At 37.6% G+C, this 19,022-nt stretch overlaps 2 protein-coding genes across 4 annotated transcripts in view; both read left to right on the top strand.

Annotated features, from left to right (window-relative positions):
- Positions 1–2,917, top strand: part of sdr42e1 (short chain dehydrogenase/reductase family 42E, member 1) — a 6,695-nt gene extending 3,778 nt beyond the window's left edge. Inside the window, exons 1-3 of one of the 3 annotated variants that reach the window (XM_051134452.1) lie at positions 27–86; positions 364–459; positions 1,657–2,915. In XM_051134452.1, the coding sequence (XP_050990409.1) occupies positions 392–459; positions 1,657–2,755 (1,167 nt within the window). In that variant the 5' untranslated portion in view covers positions 27–86; positions 364–391 and the 3' untranslated portion in view covers positions 2,756–2,915. Of the gene's footprint in view, positions 1–26; positions 87–363; positions 460–1,071; positions 1,585–1,656 lie in introns of those variants that run through there. The other 2 variants (XM_051134453.1, XM_051134454.1) reach the window with 2 other exon arrangements.
- A 1,861-nt stretch (positions 2,918–4,778) lies between these two features.
- Positions 4,779–19,022, top strand: part of wtip (WT1 interacting protein) — a 31,884-nt gene continuing 17,640 nt past the window's right edge. The window contains exons 1-2 of the mRNA XM_051134451.1: positions 4,779–6,365; positions 13,661–13,762. Coding sequence (XP_050990408.1) covers positions 5,030–6,365; positions 13,661–13,762 — 1,438 coding nt within the window. The 5' untranslated portion in view covers positions 4,779–5,029. The remainder of the gene's footprint in view (positions 6,366–13,660; positions 13,763–19,022) is intronic.

The following is a 19,022-nucleotide window of genomic DNA, read 5'->3' as shown; positions in this document are numbered from 1 at the left end:
GACCATGTAATCCCGCCCATTCACGCGTTTCCTAGGAAGTGGACGTTACACACTTTGCTATATCGATTCAAAGCGTGTTTGTAGAGGTATGTATTCAGATTTATATGAATGCCCTATAAGGTTAACAGTTTTACAGTCTGCACAGGATGTTTTCTGCACCAGTTTTGGAGAGATCATATTTATTTTATGTGCGCACATGGATGTTACACTTCACAGTCATTTAAGAAAGTGATTTGTACATTGTGTTTTGGACTGATCTTATTTGCCTGCAAACTCGTTTATTTCCGGAGTCTGCATGGATATCAAAACATCATTTGGTTGTAGCAAAATCTGACTTTCATGCTTATTCATTTCACCCTGCAGATTCCTCTGTCCCTGCTTCTTTAACACAATGGAAGTCAACAGAACAACAGGCAGAACCTTCCTCATAACCGGTGGAGGAGGTTATTTTGGATTCCGGTAAGATTTGATGACAACTTACATTCTTTAAATCTTATATCATTTTTCACATAACCCTAATACCAGTCTAAGTACCTACACAAACCACTAGATGGCGCAATCATACTATATTATAGAACAGGAGATCCCAATTCTGTTCTTGGAGACCCCTCAAAAGTACACATTTTGGGTGCCCTCATCTTACACAGCCATTTTCGATCCACATTGAGGCTCCAGGAATGTATTATGAATATGTATTAAATGCAATAACATAATACATTGGTGCATGTTTTTATGTAAAGTCAAACTTATTTATATAGTGCTTTATGCAGCTTCGAATTAATAAACAAGAAAACAACAGAATGCTACAAAAATATGAATAAAATTTCAGCTATAAAGCAGCTTTAAAACAGACAGTTTGCTGAAATTGTACTCACACTCAGGTCATCCAAGATGAGTTGTTTCTTCATCAGAACAGATTTGTTGAAATCTGGGATTGCATCACTTGCTGACCAATGAATCCTCTGCAGTGAATGGGTGCCATCAGAATGAGAGTCCAAACAGCTGATAAAAACATCACAGTAAACCACAAGTAATCCACAACACTCCAGCCCATCAGTTAACATCCTGAGAACCCAAAAGCTGCTTTTTTGTAAGAAACAAATCCATCATTATGGCATTTTAAATTTAAATCATTGCTTATGGTCAAAATATGAGTCCATAATCCATAATAAAGCTTCTTCCAGTGAAAAAGTCATATTGGCTTAATCAGGAGAGAAAACTGCACAAATCAAGCCAAAACAGCTCTAAACAAACATTTGGGTGGATTTTGATGTGAGAGGATGGACTTTTTTACCGGAGGAAGTAAATTCATATGAATTATGGTCTCATATTTTGGCTAGAAGCAACCGTTTAAAGTTACAACATCTTAATGATGGATTTGTTTCTTACAAACATGCATCTTTTCAACTCACAAGATGTTAACTGATGGACTAGAGTGGTGTGGATTACTTGTGGATTGTTGTGATGTTTAACAGCTGTTTGGACTCTCTTTCTGACGGCACCCATTCACTGTAGAGGATCCATTGGTGAGCAATCCAAATCTGATGAAAAAACAAACTCATCCACATCTTGGATGGCCTGAGGGTGAGTACATTTTAAGCGAACTATTCCTTTAAAGCTTGATTATTCTCTTTGTAAATGTGATTTCTCTTTCAGTCTTGCCTGTGCTCTCCTCAAAACCTCCTCGCACGTTGTGCTGTTTGATGTGAGGCCACCAAGCCAAGAGTTGCCAGGGGGTATCGTATTCATGCAGGCAGATATCCGTGACTATGCGCAGGTGGAAAAAGCAGTTCGAGGCGTGAACTGCGTGTTCCACATCGCCTCCTATGGGATGTCAGGACGGGAGCAGCTCAATCGAAAACTCATCGAAGAAGTGAACGTAAAGGGAACGGAGAACATCCTGAGGGCTTGCGTGGCACACGGAGTCCCTCGTTTGGTCTACACGAGCACGTATAATGTAGTGTTCGGAGGTCAGGAGATTAAAGACGGTGATGAAAGTCTTCCTTACTTGCCCTTGCACCTGCACCCTGATCACTACTCCAGAACTAAGTCTATAGCTGAAATGCAGGTGTTAAAAGCGAACGGTTCGCCTTTGAATAACAGCGCAGGTGTCCTACGGACTTGCGCCCTGCGTCCAGCCGGTATATACGGCCCTGGGGAGGAAAGGCACTTGCCTAGGATAGTTAGCTACATTGAGAACGGGATCTTTAGGTTTGTTTATGGGGATCCTGATAGTCTTGTGGAGTTTGTTCATGTGGATAATCTGGTGTCTGCGCATGTGTTAGCTGCCGAGGCGTTAACTGAAAAGCATCAGCATCGTGCTGCTGGTCAGCCCTATTTCATCTCCGACGGAAGGCCTGTTAACAATTTTGAGTTTTTTAGGCCTTTGGTGGAGGGTCTGGGATACTCGTTCCCCACGCTTCGCCTGCCCATATCACTCATTTACCTCTTTGCATTCCTGACTGAAATGGTTCACCATGTCGTGGGGCGGATTTATAACTTCCAACCCCTGCTGACCCGTACTGAGGTCTACAAGACGGGCGTCACGCACTATTTCAGTATGCGTAAAGCGCGGGAAGAGCTGGGATACGAGCCTAAACTGTATGACCTGGAAGATGTTGTGCAATGGTTTCGAGGCAGAGGTCATGGGAAGAAACGCAGCCAGTCATCAATTAAGAAACTAATTTTAGATGTTGTTTTGGTGGTCGCATTTGCAGCAGTGGTGCTCTCCTGCCTTCCGGTTGTGGGACAGTGAAATGTGCGACAGCATTCAATTTAATCTTGTGCCTTATGTAAGGTTTATACTGACCTGATTTGTTCTTTTTTTTTAAACACAAATGTTCATGTTAATGCACATGAGTAATGTTATATTGTAAAATGTTGTGGGGCTGCAAAACGATAGGTTGTGATTAATCTATTGAAAATAAAAGTTTGTTTACATACTATATGTATGTGTACTGTGTATATTTATTATGTATATATAAATACACACACATATATGTATATATTTTTTTACAAATATTTGTTTTTAAACAAGTATATAATTTATTTTATATATAAATATAAATATTTCACGTATAAATCTATTATTTTTTCTTGATATATACATGTATGTGTGTATTTATATATATATATATATATATATATATACATAATAAAAATACACAGTGCACACACATATAGTATGTAAACAAACTTTTATTTTGAATCGATTAATCGCGACTAATCGTTTTGCAGCCCTGAAATGTTGTAAAAAGACACAATAAGCTAAACCCTGATAAATGTTTTATTTTATTTTCACTCTTTAAAAGGCAATGTCCTCAAAGAGTTGAGAAAAATCATATTTTGTGGATTTTAAACCAACAGTATTAAAACACTTAAAATGAGTGGTTAAGCAGCAAGACTGTATTTTTTATATGTGATGTAATTTTTTACAGTAGTAATCATCAGTATAATTTAATGTGAATTTTAATTTTTAAAAACGTCTTTAGAATGTCTACATTTGCTTTACTGACAGCAGCACAAAAGATAAACAAAACCTGATGATATTTGTATTATTTTTGTCATATCATTGCTTTAAATTGCTTTTATGCATTTTGGTATTCAAAGGAACATATATTTTGCATGCATTTTATGAATTTGTGCGTTTCCTGGGGATCAAACCTATGGCCTTGTTATTGGTAGTGCACATGCTGGACTGATCAAGGTATCCCGAAACACCAAAGTCATGAAACTTTGTTTATTTCCAGGTTTATTTGAAAAACTATCTCAGATTTTTCAGTGTAGTGTGTGTTTATATGATTTTGTGTTTAAAAAAGTTATATAAAATGTATGAATTTCCTTGTATAGACAAAATATAACATAAGTTCTCAAGTTCAGCAGTTCCTCAGGTGTAGCTCATTGCATGAACTATTAACCACAAACATGTACAGCCAGTCTTTTAGCAATTAAAAAAAATGGTCAAACATTATGTATTTACAATAAATGACTCTTGCTTTGATATTTGCTATTTGATATTTTAAACGTGACTTAAGTGTCAAAATACTTCTTAGGGACACTGTATGCTGACGGAAATGTAAGTAAGTGACAATAGCCTTTGTCACTGATGCACAATGAAATGTTTGGGATCTGCCCTTCCCCCAGATTCAATACAAACATTCACTGGTCTGCTGTATGTGCATGATATTACTGTTGTTTCTGAAGCATGAGTTACCTGGGAAACACAAGACAGGTAGATTTTAGATTTTGAACAAGAGACAAGAGCATTTCTATAATACTCATTGTACTCTCCCTAGAATACAAACAGTTAAGTTGCATTGAGAGTTGCTTATTGTTGTTTAAAGTTTTTAGAGATGTTCAGTGTAGTTTTTAATTATTTTCTGTGGGTTGGTCTACGTGGTCAAATCTTTAATCTGGCCCGCTGGATGAAAGTGGACACACATAGACTCTCCAAAGGACTTTTTTTCAGGATTCTGCTCCCCCTTGCTGAGTTGCTCTCTATCATTGTTTCGCTCCGGCATTAACCACATTCCAGAGCGCCGCAGCGCAGCCCGTGTCCCTCCGCGCATTCCTCTCACACAAACGAGTCCCGAATGAATCGTTTGATACACGGATATTCGCCCGTCTCCGCGCTCAGCGTCAATCCTGATTATTGCTAAAGTCTCGGTAGGAAATTTTAGGTGAGTTAAATTGGCTGAAAACGAGTTTGGGCGAACAATCACGGAAAATCAAAGCAAGAAAATTCCTCCGCGCAGCGCGCCATTGACTGTAAAGACCTTTCAACTTTACAAAAACTGAAATTGACAAACGGTCTCTTGTGTGGAAACTTTGTCACGACGACTGTATCGCCGCAAATCGACAGAAGGGGAGCATGTATCGTGACGAAATGACGGCGAAGGACTAAGTGAGCGCGTACAGGCAACGATGGTTCGCCTGAGGCGGCATTTTTCCTTGTAAAATGCAGTTTGTGTTGTAGTTGACTAGTGCTCCGCGCTCCCCCGTTCAGCGTCCCTCAACTCGCCTCACAGACATGGATGAATATGACGAGGATCCGGGGCGCAGAGCGAGCAAACTGATGGAAAACCTCTCCATATATGACGTTTATCAGGACGGGATGTACGGGGAGCCGAACCCCGACATGGAGAAAACTAAACGAATGAATGGCAGCTCCTCCACGCCCGGGAACAAAGTCTACGGCGCGGCTCCCGTGCGCTCCGTCAACGGTAGCCGACCCTCAGTGCCTCTGGATTTCTGTTCTCCGCAAAGGGAAGCGGTTTATCCCGATCCCGATGCGTACTGCACCAAATCTGAAGTTGCCTTGCCGTGTTACAGCGGCGCGTCGGACCGTCTCAGGAGATACACGCACGCCGAGGTGCAGGGGCACCGGTACAGCACTGGATGCGCCTACGACGGGCTCATTCTGGGGAAGCAGGTGCCCGTTCCGGGTGCGAGGAGCAACAGCTTATGCATGGCCAACCCTGATGGCAGATACGCAGCTACGAGCCCCCGGTCCAGTTTGGCTTCGTCTCACTCGTCGCAAGACCAGAGCAAGCACACCAGCCCGAGGTCGAGCATCAGCAGCCCGCGGTCCAGCCTGGTGTCGCCCGGACAGGAGAAGTACTGCGAGGGGAACAGCGTGATCAGCCCCCGGTCGAGTTACGCCAGCACGGCCAGCGACACCAGCAAACACTCCAGCCCCAGAACCAGCCTCAACAGCTACGACTGCGGGAGCAAACCGAGCAGTAACCGAACCAGCGGCATCAGCATGGGCTACGACCAGCGGCACATCAGCCCCAGGTCGAGCACCACAAGCCCGCGTTCTAGCTACTCCGACTCTCGCTTCACGCCCGCGGGGAACCACGAGCCGGAGAGCGGGGCGATGCACGGCATCCCCATGACCAGCCCCCGGTCCAGCATCTGCAGCCAAGACGGCGGCGGAGCCCGACCCGCCGTGGCGGCCAACTGCGTGGTCAGCCCCCGCTCGAGCATCTCCAGCCACAGCTCCAGGAGCTCGCGGAGCTCCCGGGGATCCATGAGCGCGTATCCCGAGCTCCAGCTCCCCATGCTGGGACCCGGCTTGCCGGAGGACGCGCTGCTGCAGGACTTCTCGGAGCCGAACGGCCTCCACAACAACCGCGTCCACCTCCAAACGTTTCCCGTGCTGGAGGAGCCGCAGCAGCAGAATTCAGATGTCAACCTTGCGTTTAGCTACGGGAAGATGAGCACCGGGGCGCAGCGCTTAAAGCTGCCGTACCAGGTCACTCCATCCCGGGACAGCGGCCCCAGTCAGGCGGAGCGGCGCCTGGAGGCCCTCACCCTGGAGCTGGAGAAAGAGCTCGAGATGCACATGAAAAAGGAATATTTTGGTAAGTGGAACCAGGGTCAGTTTTTGATTCACTTGTAATCTTTTTGTCCTTTATGTCATTTGCGTTTATAAAAACATGATTGTGAGTCTAAACTTTTTCCAGAATTGTTTTGTGGAAAGTCATATCAACACCTTGACACGCTCAAACACCTTCGAGCCGAGCCAGCACAGAGCAGCCTTTGTGTCGGACTCATTAAAGTATCATTAGGGTGTGGGAAAACAGGTGTAAATCATGTTTTGTCAATGAATCAGTGTGTTTTCTAGACAAGAGGGTTTATGCTTGAGCACTTTATATGTCTGCCTTAATCACATTATGATTATTTATCTTTGAGCTGGTTAAGTCATCATTCATCCAGACTTGTTCTCCCAAAGGCATCGTGCAAAAAAACGGCAAATTCCCAAAACTTGGATCATCTCACAAGGCATGCTGTAACATAGACTAAAGACTCTGTGTCATTTCATTCATCAGCACTGTTTGAAATCCCAAAATGAGACATAATTGGCTCTGAATTGCTTTTCTTTAATGATTAACTTTATTTTGGGTGTTAAAGTTCTATATGAAAATTTAAAAGTTAATAGCTGACATCCAAAAAGAGTATAGAGCAAACAATTGAGATCTTGTGGGGAGATTTTGTCGAAATCAGTCTGCTGAGGATATTAAATTCATAGTTTGTGTTTGTTTGTTTGTTTAGTGTGTTGTTTTGATAAAACACAAGTTTTGCACCCAGCTTGCAGGGTTTAAGTATGCAGGTTGGCGCGCACGGTGCCAAATGACTACGAACTTTGGCTAAACACCGCAGTAACTGGCTTGTTTTGCATTGTAACCAGCTGATTGCTGATTGGTTTTGGTCACACCGGGCAGCAGCGCTAGACCAATCACAACAAAGGCTGCTGGCATCCCAACTGGCACTGCCCAAAAAGGACATTGTAGTCGGTGAGCAGACAAACAGGGTTCTTAGCGGGCTTGTTTTTGGCCCGGACCTGGACGGAAAAAGGCAAGTCTTCAGAGAGTACATACTTTGTCTCCCAGTTTGAACGCCACTTCCTGCCAGTGTCCTTCCAAGGCCTGAACGTCAACAGAAATGTTCTTTAGAGGCATGTGAGCCTGAGTTTTTTTTTTTGTAGGGAAGTCCTAATTTGTGATTTGGCGGGACTAGTATTGGTTTAGAGAAGAGAAATACAGCGGGAGAGCAGATAAAAAGGGACAGTTCACCCAAAAATGATTCAGCCCTATGTTGTTCCAAACCTGTATGAGTTTCTTTTAGCTTTTGAACACAAAAGAAGACATTTTGAAGAATGTTGGTAACTGAACAGTTGACGGTAGCCATTGACTTCCATCGTGTGGAAAAAAATACTGTGGAAGTGAATGGCTACCGTCAGGTATTTGCTTATCAACATTCAACAATCAAAATATCTTTTGTGTTCAACAGCTAAAAGAAACTCATACAGGTTTGGAACAACACGAGGGTGAGTAAATGATGACAGAAATTTCATTTTTGGGTGAACTATTCCTTTAAAACTAAAAGTAACACAAGCTTTAAGTCTGTTGTTGTGACTGTGTCACATTGTCTCATCGTTTGTGTCTCCGTAGCAACTGAGTTTTGTTTCTGCTACTGCCTGGAAACACATTTGTACAGGATTAGTTGCAAAGTCTAGAGATGGAGGTATGAGTGTGTTTTTGCCTCCGAGGAGCAGGTGATGTTTTTTTACTGCATGCCGAACCCTCTTTAGTCTGCATTAGTCTGCGCGCGAGAGCGAGCCCTCTCCGTTACCGTGACAACAGCTCCCCTAAAATCAATCTCGCCGGGTATTCGTGATGTGTCTTTCTGCACTCTTAAAGGGTTAGTTCAACTAAAAATGAAAAATCTGTCATCGTTTTCTCAACGTTGTGTCATTGCAAACATGCATCAGAATCTTCTAGCTGCTGTTGAGATATTAAGACTGAACTGCACTATAAAAGTAGTCTGTATTCACCCAAAAAGGGTCAGAAATGCAATCTTCCACTATGCTGCAACTCTTACATCTCATTTGTGATCATGCAAGAACCCGTGCAGATTGGTATAATTCACATTAAGCCTACAAAACGCCTCCATGCACCATATTTGAACATGCGTCGTGAGATTTTAAAGGTGCGGCAGAGGAAAGTTTGTCAGTGAATTATCAGAAAACTTGATTAAGCAAATATGCATGTATGGACTACTTTTATAATACTTTTTTGAGCTCAAATGCCTATTGCATGCTTATCTGTATGGAAAGCAACACTGTTAGTCATTTTGTGTTGCACTGCCAATAGCAAATAATGTGTGTAAATGACTGCAAAATGTTCATTCTGGGTGAGTTGTGTATGTGAGAAACAGGATTTTATTGTTTTTATTTATGCTACAAAGTTTTAAAAGGCGGTGAATATTAAACGTAGCGACATTGATATACATTGCTGTTTAAAAGTAGAAATCTTCTGACAATAGAAATATTTCGTAATAATATACACTGCTGTTCAAAACTTTTTTTTTGTTGAAAGAAATGAATTCTTTTCATCAGCGAGGATGTGTTAAATTGATAAAAAGTGATAGTAAAGACTCTTTGTTTTAGTAAATGCTGTTCTTTTTAACTTTTTTATTTATCAGAAAGTTTCAAAAACATTAAGCAGCACAGTTGTTTCCAACATTAATAATAAATCAGCATATTAGAATGATTTCTGAAGGATCATGTGGCACTGAAGACTGGAGTAATGATGCTGAAAATTCAGCTTTGCATCACAGAAATAAATTACATTAAATAGAAAACCATTATTTTAAATTGTAATAATATTTTGCAATATTATATTTTTTCTGTATTTTTTTTTATTGAAGAAATGCAGCCTTTATGAGCAGAAGAGACCTATTTAAAAACATTAAAAATCTTACTCAACCTAAACTTTTGAATGGCAATGTATTTTAAATTAGATATGCATTTATTAGACTACATTACAATGAACCCTTTAAAGTGCTCACTTTGCGCACGATCGCAAATAATGCATGACTGGTCGAATTTGTGCTCATTCTTGCGATCGCAGGATCTTTTAGAGAGCGATTAGGCTGGCAGTGGGGTGGCGGTTCAGCACCAGACTCTTGGCACAGACCGTTTGTCTCTGCAGCCAGACACAGCTGCTGGGGGTCAACACTGATCACCTGCTTAGAATAACAATCATCTTAGTCCGCACATGTGCACACAAACGCCCACAAAACACAGAAACGCTCCAAAAGTAGCTTTGAGTTTCTCATAGTTATCTGCTCCTGAGAAGAGCTGGATGTTTTCTGGCAGCATTATTCGCCTGCTTTTGCGCTGAATCAGCCGACCTCTGACCTCTGTGTATCCACACAGACACTCGGGATTCAGGGTCTGGTTTAAAATAAACACAGAATGAGACTTTGCTCGCCGCCGTTTCCGTTCGGAGAATTGTTTTTAGCTATGCTTAATTTGGGTTTGGTGCAAAAGAAGTGCAGTAAATCTGTAATTTGGACTCTAAATGTGGAGTTGCATGACCATTTTGGGTGCATTTGGATTGTACGTGGAGGTTTTTTGCAGCCCAAAGTAAGGCTGGGTGATATGGCAAAAACAAACAAAAAAAAAACACACACACACACACACACACACACACACACACACACATATATATATATATATATATATATATATATATGTTTATTTTCAGAACGTTTTGTATTTTGTAACATTTAACTAATTGACGAGGATGCTTTATATTGATCAAAAGTGATGATAAATAACATTTATAATGTTACAAAGATTTCTGTTTCAGATAAATGCTGTTCTTCTGAACTTTCTGTTCATCAAAGAAACCTAAAAAAAATGTACTTAGATGTTTTCAACATAATAACAATGACAATAAATGTTTTTTGTGCAGCAAATCAGAATATTAGAATGATTTCTGAAGGATCATGTGACTGGAGTAATGATGCCAGAAATTCAGCTTTAAAATCAAAGGAATTAAATTACATTTTAAAAGATATTCAAATAGAAAACAGTTATTTTAAATAGTAAAAATATTTCAAAATTTTACTGTTTTTGCTGTACTTTGGATCAAATAAATGCAGGCTTTTTTGAGCAGAAGAGACTTTTAAAAAACATTAAAAATCTTACTGTCCAAAAACGTTTGACTGGTATGAAAAACAAACATGAAAGAAAAAAGTAAATAACTACGACATGTCTAATATAAAATACTAAAACATAACATAATATTAGTATAAATGCAGCTTTCAGACTGTCAGCATCATCCAAACATGACATTCTTTACAGGTTTTTGCATTTTACTGCACTGCTTTTTCATTGTTTTTGTGCATGTAAACATGCACTTGCAACTTGTATCTATTGCAGCGTCTTATGCACAAAAAAAATAATTATTGCAAAACATTACATTCGAATTAATCAATAAAACTGTAAAATCACCAGTCCAACCAGCCCTAATCAAAAGCAGCATAATCTTTGGCCTTGTGTGCAACAAAGCAACGCTCTCCATCTCCGTTATCAGCCGGAGAGGAAGGAGTTGTGATTCACGGCCTGTGTAGAGGAAGTAGTACCAGTGTGTACCAGGTGAGGGGAGTTTGTCTGGAGGATGCGTCTTGTTGAGTTGCCAGCCGTCCTCATTACATGTGTATCTCTTACTGCTGTCCACAATATTGCCTTGTTTTGAGTTACACATACCGTGTAGTTGCTGGTGTTTTAAATCAAACGTTGCTGCTTCTGTTGATGTGAGGTTATTAAACTAAAGAGTAAAACTATAAAAAGAATGAAAACATCTAAGTTTCTAAATCTTTAAATTAAAATAAAATGAAAAATATGAAAAATAAAATCGAATTGAAAATATTAATAAAAACTAAACATGTCTTAGTGATACTAAAATAACCCTGATTTAGTCAACCAGGGCAAAAGCGAGTCAGTCGCACTGAATGTCATCTTTGAGACGGAAACTTGAGTTGCTCTGTAATGAGGATTAACGGCATGTTTAGTGTGGTCTGTGCGTTACAGTCAGCTGAACGTGTTAATTAGTCACCGCTGGATTAGTCCTAACACTCACCTGAAAAAACGTGTTTTTCAGCTGCCAAGGTGAGCAAGTAAGAGTGGCATTAAAAGTTGCTTCATGATAGAAATTTCGCAATTTCACATCAGAAGCATTGTTCTGTACAATGCAGTCCTTTATTTGAAAGTTTGGTATTTTTGCATCAAATGTAGCCTTGTTTTAGGTTTAGTCAGGTAATTGTTAAAGCTTTACCCAGCTATTAAAAGGCCAAACACTGCTGTTCTTATGGGTTACAGACTGCTAATAAAAAAGAAGTGTGGTAAAGATGGACAGTGATAACGTATGCTAGCCAACTGAATGGAAAAAATACACTAATGATACTGTTGAAAGACTAGTACTGTTAATATCGACTTACTTCTTAAGGCTACTAGTACAAAGGTACTTAGTACTAAGGCTAGGCGATTAATCACATTTTAATTTCAATTGCCGTTTTGACTTGCAATAAGATAATCAAGAAAGTAATTATTGTGCCCTTGTTTTGCTTTGTGTTAGAAATTCAGAACGCAACAACAAATTTAATTTTTATTTATTATTTTTATATTATGTTATATTATTTTAGTGTAATATTATGCTATGTTATATTTTTAGTTTGTTTTTAAATAATTATCTAATATTTGCATTATTTAGACTTTTATTTTTGTTTATTATATATATATATATATATATATATATATATATATATATTTTTTTAATTTATGTATTTTATATTTATTTTTATATTATTTTTGTATGTTTGTTTTTATTTATATTATTATTTATATATTATTTATATACTTTCATTATTGTTTTTGTTAATTTTTATATTGTTTGTTTGTTTATATTTATATAATTTGTAATTTTATATTATTTGTTTATTTGTTATATAATAGTATTTGTATTTTTATTGATATTTTGTTTTATGTAATATTATTTATTTATTTTATTAATTAATATTTTATAACATTAATTAATATTAATACTTAAATATTATTATATTATATTATATTATATTATATATTTTTATATTTGTTTTTATTTGTTTTTGAGGTGTTTAAGGAAGTTCTAGGAAATCCATTGCTATTTTTTTTTTTTTTTTTTTTAAGTTCTCTAAATGCATAACATTTCCAAAGTCTACTAGTAATTAGTGTTAAATAATCATGATTAGTATAACTGATTAGTATAATCATGATGATGATTTTTGCCGTAATCGAGCAGCCCTACTTTTAGCTGTCTTGTTCTTGTGGTGGATATTGGCTGAGCATTTGTGGAGGTTTATACACCACACCTCACAGCCGTAAGCAATGTAGATAAAGCGAGCCCCTGCCGGGACTTTTACAAACACGATTAGATCAGAAGTGCCGGATTCTGGTACGTGAAATTCCCTCTCAATGATGCTATAATTATCTTGATGATGAGTTAACCATTAAGTCACCGAGAGCTTATCTGATGAGCGTTTCTGTTCCAGAGCCTGTTATCACATGCACAAATGGGCTTTATGTTAATTGAGCTTTTAAGTGAGTTTTTCTTGAATCGTCAAGGGCTGAATTACATCCGTTTTGATGACAGAATTTCCCAAAAGTTATCAGAGTAGTTGTTGGGAAGATTGATGTGCGATGTGTCATGTTTGCCGTTGGTCAAGGTCCTCTCGGGGGTGATGTTGTGTCCCGTCGGTGCGGTGACCTCAGTGTGACCATGTCTAGGTGTTGACCGTGGCCACGGTGAGGAATGCGACCCCAGCGGAGGCCATCTTGTGCGTGAGACTGCAGGCATTAATGCTGCTGACTCACTCTCCCATGATGCCGAACGCTTGATGTATAACTAGATTAAACGATGACTGATGAACTTTTGAACTTTAAATCACTCTTTAATACATCATTCTTGTATAGCATTTATTTATTTATTTCACATTTTTATTTTATTTTTTATTTATAAAGCACTTTTTGAAACCTACACAGTGAATACAAAGTGCTGAAAATAGCTAATAAAACAAATTAAAAGAAAACAATCATGAAAACCCCTAATTTGTTTAAAAACATTTTGGATTTTTTTTTTTAATTAATTAATTAATTTATTTATTTATTTATTTTTACATTAAGATGCATGTGTACATTTATATGTATTATAGGTGTAAAAAATATATGTTAGTAGTTTTTGCTTGATGGATAAGCCACATTTTTCTTGACATTATGCAGAAAACACAGTCTGTGATTCTGACAGCTGTCTGTGTGTCTGTTCAATTCCAGGAATCTGTGTAAAGTGTGGTAAAGGTGTTTATGGAGCGAGTCAAGCGTGTCAGGCGATGGGGAACCTGTATCATACAAACTGCTTCACCTGCTGCTCCTGTGGTGAGTATACATACACAAACTAACTAAATGCACAGTGTATAATTATTTAAATGTAAAATTTACTTAGAAATATGTTGAAAGACCAATTGGACCTCTGCTGATGTCTAAAGTTTGTTGTTTTGTGTCACTGGTATCAGCAGACCAGGTCCAGGACAAATTTTCATAAGCATATTTTCAAGTAAAATTATGCATTAAGTAATAATTATGCATCTAAAATAGGAGAATTGTGTATTTAGTGAGAATTATGCATCTGAAATGGGATATTCAAATCTATTCTATTCTATTCTAATTTATTGCACAATTCTCCAATTTTGCATGCACAAGAATTAGAATTATGCATCTAAAATGGAATTTTGCATTTAATGAGAACTATGCATCTAAAATGGGAATATTATGCATTTTGTGAGAATTATGCTTCTAAGATTGAGAACTTGCATTTTTTTAGAATATGCATCTAAAATAACAGAATTATGCATTTAATTAGACAGAAGTTTCTAATCTAATCTAAATACACAATTCTCCAATTTTAGAGGCACTTATGCATAGACTTATGCATTTAAAATGAATTTTTTTTTTACATTTAATAAAAAATATGCATCTGAAATGAGAAAATTGTGCTTTTTTAAATTCTGCATCTAAAATGAGAGAATTGTGCATTTAATGAGATGGAAGTTTCTAATCTAATTGTAATAGAATTGTAATTAAATGCACAATTCTTCAATTTTAGATGCACAAGAATTAGAATTATGCATTTATAATGGGAAAATTGTGCATTTAATAAGAATAATGCATCGAAATGCGATAATTGTCCATTTTTTTAGAAATATGCATCTAAAATGAGAGAATTGTGCATTTAATGAGAAGGAAGTTTCTAATCTAATCATAGTATAATTCAAATAAAATGCACAATTCTCCAATTTTAGATGCACAAGAATTAGTATTATGCATTTAAAATGCGACAGATGTGCTTTTAATGATAAATATGCATCTAAAATGACAGAATATTGCTTTTTGTTTTTTAGAAATATGCATCTAAAATGGGAGTTTTGTTGTGTTTGTGATATCATCACATCAGAATTGTGCATTTAATGAGATGAAGTTTCTAATTTAATCATAATATAATTCTAATTAAATGCACAATTCTCCAATTTTAGATGCACAAGAATTAGAATTATGTATTTAATATGGGAAAATTGTGCATTTAATGAGAATTATGCATCTAAAATGGGAGTTTTGTTGTGGTTTGTGATCACGTGCCACATGTATAGGCTCTCTCCCGGAAATGTTGTATTACGTAGCATGTGTTTATTTGTGTTTATGAATGTTTAAGCGTGTCACGTTTGCTCTGATCAGTGTTTCTCTCCGTGGGAGCGCTGTGTACGTGTGTGTGCGCGCCGCAGGGCAGCTCCGTCACCTAACGCGTCCTCGGTTCTCCTGTTTCCTCTGTAAGCGAGAGAGAAATCACGGCAGTACTGTAGAGCACAACCGCTGTTCAGTTTTCTCTCTTTCATTCTCTCTTCCCCTCCACACAGATACTGTTTCCTCACGCTTTACAGCCAGTGCAGATAATTTACACGTAATGCTAGCCGTTCGCTGTACACGTATTGTTTGGTGAAAGAAAGCGGGCCAGTAAACCGGATGCGGTCTGGGAGGAACTGGAAGCCTCTTTTAAGGGCATAATGGGTTCTTGAAGTTCACAGGAGCTTTTTAGCGTGACGTTCGAGTGTGTTTGTCTATGTTTGGATTATCTGTGATGAATAAGCTGCTGTGGTTGATCTTAAGTACTTCGGCGCAATCATGAGCCACTGTAATGTTTCAAGAGTGAAGGAGATGGAACATAAACCATGGGTTGCTTTAGCCTTTTGAGAATGAGACTTCAAATAAGGCTTTATTTTTGTGAAATGAGTCGAGGTGGGCAGGTACAGTATGACCAAAATCTGTCATTTTTTTTTATGATAATCGTATATATCATGATCCAGTTATTTTTGGATGAATCAACCCAAACATGTTTTAGCCATGACACGACTATGTGCTTATTTTATGACTTAATTTCAATTTTAAAATTACAATTAAAAATAATGTTCATTTTTTTTTATTTTTAGTTACGTTTATTTATTTATAGATATCAGATATCAAAAAATCAGATGATTCTTAACAAAAAAATTTATTTTCTTAAGGGCTGAGTTGTTATATCTCATGACTGCGAGAAAAAAAATCCATTAAAAACGGTTTCAAAACACTTCAAAACAAAAGACCCAGTTTAGTAATTCCAGTAATATTTAATCAAAAAGATATGACATATTTGAAGCTGTTGTCAAGTAGTCAATGTGCTAATATAATTATTCTATATAATTAAGTTGCATTATTACTTGGAAACTGAAAATAACCTACAGCTTTTGAGCATCAAGCTGTGATGTGTTGAAAATCACAAAATTGCTCCCATTATAATCAAGAAATCTGTCAACACAATAAGCACACTTTTTAAACGCCTGTTCTGGCTTAAATAGGCAACAAAATGAGTTCAAAAGAGCCATATTTTACACTTTTTTAGTATCCTCCTGAGACCTGGCAAAAATGTAGTTGTAATAGTAATTGTATTTTTTTATCTCATTAAATTGTTTAGAGCATTACAAAAAAATATTATAACAATTAATGATATTTCATTTATAAGTTATGCTATGTCTTTGGTAGGGGACATCGGGGCTCAATGTTTTTTAAAAAGTAAAACGACATGAATGAACATGCATAGGCAAAATCAATTAATATTTTTTATTTTTTTTTAAATCACCAATACATTTTTAGTTTTTTACCAAACTTTGTATAATGAGTCTCAACTGTTATAACAGAATGATTTTATATACCATTTTTCTTCATGCAAAATGTGTGTGAAATGGCCATTAACAGGTTTTCTCATTATATACAATGCATCTATAAACTAAATCTAATTTGCATATTAATGTGTTTTTGGGGCAACATGTCATGAAAAAAGAAGTGTAATAATGGGAGTAATAATTGACAAAATTTTCATAATAATATATAATATATTTTTCCTAATTATTAGGTGTGTCCCCAAAATGTGTAATACACATGCTTTTAGTCCTGATGTCCTCATATACGTCATAAAGTCATAAAGTTTGAAACCTCATAACATTTTCCTGAGATGCTGATGTATGACACACAGTTCAAAAATGAGTCAAATTTAAATGATAATTACAAAATATTATCATATTTCCATGAGAGTGTCACTAAATTAATATTAGACATTTTGAAGACCAAGGAGAGGGAGTGGTCATAGTGAAACATCCAAACATTTACTATCTCTAAAAAGCCCTGAATGTGCTCTGTACAGGACATCCAGACTTAAAACTGTGGTATGTATAGTCTCAGAGAAATTCACTAAAATATAATCTCCTCATATGAGGACGCAGGGTCTCAGAAGGTTTATTATTGTCCTTGCAGCACTGATTAAGATTTTCTATTGGTTTTATATGTATTGCACTGAGTTGCGTCTGCTGCAATGATTTAATTTGATTGATCTGTTTAACTATCTGAAGCTGTATTTACACTGCAATGATGGTGTTGCGTTTTGTGATATGTGGCTTATGTGTAATGTCAGGTACTCTGTATCAACCTCTTATTATAGAAGTGTTGTATAAAAGTGATATCACGCTTGCAGTGGTGCTGCTTTACTGAATTGATGCAGGTAATCACAGCCTTAATTGATTCTTGTGCTCATCCGAGAGGAAACAAAAGTGCTGAGTGTCACGATAACAGCAGATGAGGCAGGATTTGTATCTGTGAAGTGCAGAGAACCAGAAACTTGCGACCAAAAGTGACAGAGTAATTCAGTCTCTCATTGTTCTGTTGTTCTATCTGTCTATCTATCGTTCTATCCGAACGTCTGTTTGTCTGTCTATCATTCTGTCCATCTAAATATATCTATGAGAGACAGAGTTCTCAATGGTCTTCTGGCTGTTTTTGTCTGTCTGCGTGTATAATTGAGCTTTGCTGTCACGTCCAGAGCAGCACCCGCCCCGTTCCTCATCAAAGAGAGAGGAATGCACTCATTTATTCTTCCATCGCTCTCTCTCTCTGTCACGTCTCGCTGTACCAGCGCTGTATCAGTCATGACATGGACAAACACACTCCTGTTCTCATTGACACACACTCACACCATCACAAACACTGTGTAACAATTATAAAGGTGAGTGTTTGTGCGCCCCGAGCGGCCCGCAGGCCTCGGCCGAATGTGTAAGCTGCATTCATGTCCCTAACACAGAGAGTGTGTTCATTCACTCTTCATTCTTCTCTTTCTCTCATATTTAATGCAGAGACCTCAGATCCGATGTTTCTATTTGGACAAGACTTCAGTGTTCAAGAAGACAGTATAACATATTTTTTAGCTCTCAGTCAGATAGAACTGTTGGAAATAATTATTTCTAGTCAATGATTCATTTGATTCATTCAATACAGTTATTTCACTTGCCTGTAAAGCACATAAAATGTCTATTAACATGGGGAGAAAGAGAGGAAAAGATGAAACGGACAGTATATATATATATATATATATATATATATATATAGCATGTATTGAGAGAGAAAGAGGGGGCAGAAGAACATGTGTGTGACCAGCAGGCCTGCACATGCTCTGAACCGCAGACTGAAATTCCCCTCTTTACAGTAACACATACACACCGTCCACAGTCTGGATGTGAATTCCCGAACATGTACATACACTCTTTGAGTGACTCATCACCTCCAGCATCCCATCATGCACTAGGGTGAACCCACCTGCAGATGATAAAGACCTGCTTGTTCTCTTGCTGTGGACAGGAGTGTGTGTGTGTGTGTGTGTTTTCTCACAGCGTCAAGAAAAGAGCAAGAAAGACATGTAGGCTTTGTTTTCATTGCACAAAAAATGATTTGGTCTATAATTAGGTCTAGGTCTGTTGTTTGTTTATTCCGTTATTCATTCATTCTGTCCATCTGTCTGTCAGTTTTTATCAGTTCATTTGTTTTGTCTGTCATTTAATGTCTTCCTGCCTGTTCTTCTGTTTATCTGTCATTTGTTTTTCTCCTGTCTACCAACGATTTGTTAATTTATGTCTTCCTGTCATTTGTTTGTTCTCTCTACCTATCATTCCTTTTTTCTGTCTATTGTTCATTTGTTTCTTCTGTCTACCTAACGTTTATTTGTTTGTTCTGTCTACTTAATGTTTGTTTCTTCTGTCTACCTATTGTTTGTTTGTTCTGTCTACCT

This window comes from Labeo rohita, chromosome 18, assembly GCF_022985175.1.
Source record: "Labeo rohita strain BAU-BD-2019 chromosome 18, IGBB_LRoh.1.0, whole genome shotgun sequence".
NCBI lineage: Eukaryota > Metazoa > Chordata > Actinopteri > Cypriniformes > Cyprinidae > Labeo > Labeo rohita.
Note: the sequence above shows the minus strand (reverse complement) of the source record. Positions and strands in the feature narration are given on the sequence as shown.